The sequence below is a fragment of the Apteryx rowi genome, unplaced genomic scaffold, assembly GCF_003343035.1.
Source record: "Apteryx rowi isolate R43461 unplaced genomic scaffold, aptRow1 scaffold_26, whole genome shotgun sequence".
Classification (NCBI taxonomy): Eukaryota; Metazoa; Chordata; class Aves; order Apterygiformes; family Apterygidae; genus Apteryx; species Apteryx rowi.
The window spans coordinates 2,750,305-2,751,920 of NW_020448974.1; the positions used below are offsets into that span (position 1 = coordinate 2,750,305).

Below are 1,616 nucleotides of genomic sequence, written 5' to 3' on the forward strand. Positions count from 1 at the left end.
GCCCCCGGCCACGGCTCGCCCGCAGCTCCGCGGCCGCCCGCGCCGGGCGGCGCCGCTCTGCCCCCGGCCCCGGGGAGGCGCCGGGAGCCTTGTTTACCCGCCGCCCAGGGGACGGTGGAAAGCCTTTGTCTCGGAAACAAGCATCGCATCCTCCCTGCTGCCGCGATGTGCTGCTGCTGCTGCTGCTGCTGCTGCTGCTGAAATTCCCCTTTCCGGCTGATTTGTTCTTTTCGTCGCTCTAGGCATGTCTTGACAGAGCTGCGGGAGGCTGCCGTTTCAGTACGCTTCCGACGGAGGTCTTTGACTGTAACGATACCGTTTGGTGCTCGAGACTTCTTTGTATCTGGCTGTGCGTATGTGTGCGAAATTCACATGATCGCGGGCTGAGGGAGGAAGAACTGGAAGAAAGGAGCAGTTGTGTTGGTTCTCTTCTTGCTCGGTCAGCCTTCCTGGATGCTTGCATTACTCTCTTGTGGACACATTGTCAAGTGCGTACAGAAAAAGAGGCTCGATTATTTTCTCCGGTGATTAGTTTTTGCCGTGACCACCGTGCAGAAATAACCACTTTTCTCCCAGTTTGCTGGTCCACACCGAGGCAGCAGGAATATGCTCATGAAGGAGTACCGGATCTGCATGCCTTTGACAGTTGAAGAGGTAAGCTCTGCCGCTGTTAGTGGCTGGTCTTTTAGTACCTAGGGTTTTCCTTTCAGTGGTAACTCAAGGGAAGGCAAGCTGAGGTTGTATTTGTTTCGCTGAATATTTTTTCTTTGTGTGAAGAACTTGGTCCTAGATGATTGGTTAGAGGCATGCTTTTATTGCAGAATAAGGGAATCCTACAGGAATGAAGGTAAATGTATCAAGAGACTAGTGACATCGAAGTATTAGTTGTAAAGATCTTACAACCAGACTTTTAAAAATGATCTTATGCATGTTTGGAAGGTGGTGCTTTGTGCTTAGATCTTGTGTCTGATAAGCATTTGTCCAAACCCCAGATTCTAAATATATGTTCACCTTTGCTTAAAATATTCGTGGCCTTAAAATGGCCTTAAACTCCAACACAGGCAGGGCAGGTAGGTGATAATTTATTAGTAAAACTTTTTTGTCATCTAAAGAAATGCTTGCAAGTCAGACTGCTCTTTGTCAGTCAGACTCTAAACTCTGGGTTAGGAACATAATATTCATCTGAAAACATCATCCTGTTTATTGCTTTAAATAAATAATATAGTAATACTTATATGTAATGCACGTGCTGTATCATTACTTGTGCATATAAATAACGGATATTTATAGGGGCAGTAGATAGCCAAAGGCCTGCTAGTGTAGGTAAACGAGGCGGTGCTCGCTGTTTCGTAGTGTCTCGAACATAAAAAGATCGATGCTGTTTTTATTAGCCGTTACCGTTCCAGGAGCGGACATCGGAGCGGGGGAAGCGGCGCCGCTGGGAAGGGGCGGCAGAGGTGAAGCTCAGCCTGGCGCTGTCCCCGCGCGGCGCAGTCTGCATCGCGGACTCGGTGCCAGCGGCTGCGCTCAAAGTTTCTCTTTTCCGCTTCTGCGTTCGACCCCGGGGGGGGCTCGAGGGCCCCCCGGGCCGCCGTCCCCCGGGGCCGCCAGGGGGC

At 50.6% G+C, this 1,616-nt stretch overlaps 1 protein-coding gene across 7 annotated transcripts in view; it reads left to right on the forward strand.

Moving 5' to 3' along the window:
- PITPNC1 (phosphatidylinositol transfer protein cytoplasmic 1) overlaps nt 1–1,616 on the forward strand; it is a 99,744-nt gene that overhangs the window by 5,912 nt on the left and 92,216 nt on the right. For 4 of the 7 annotated variants that reach the window (XM_026067548.1, XM_026067549.1, XM_026067546.1 and 1 more), the window contains one exon: nt 243–654. The exons of 1 other annotated variant lie outside the window; for it this stretch is intronic. In XM_026067548.1, coding sequence (XP_025923333.1) covers nt 607–654 — 48 coding nt within the window. In that variant the 5' untranslated portion in view covers nt 243–606. The remainder of the gene's footprint in view (nt 1–242; nt 655–1,616) is intronic. 2 more of the 7 variants (XM_026067552.1, XM_026067551.1) reach the window with 1 other exon arrangement.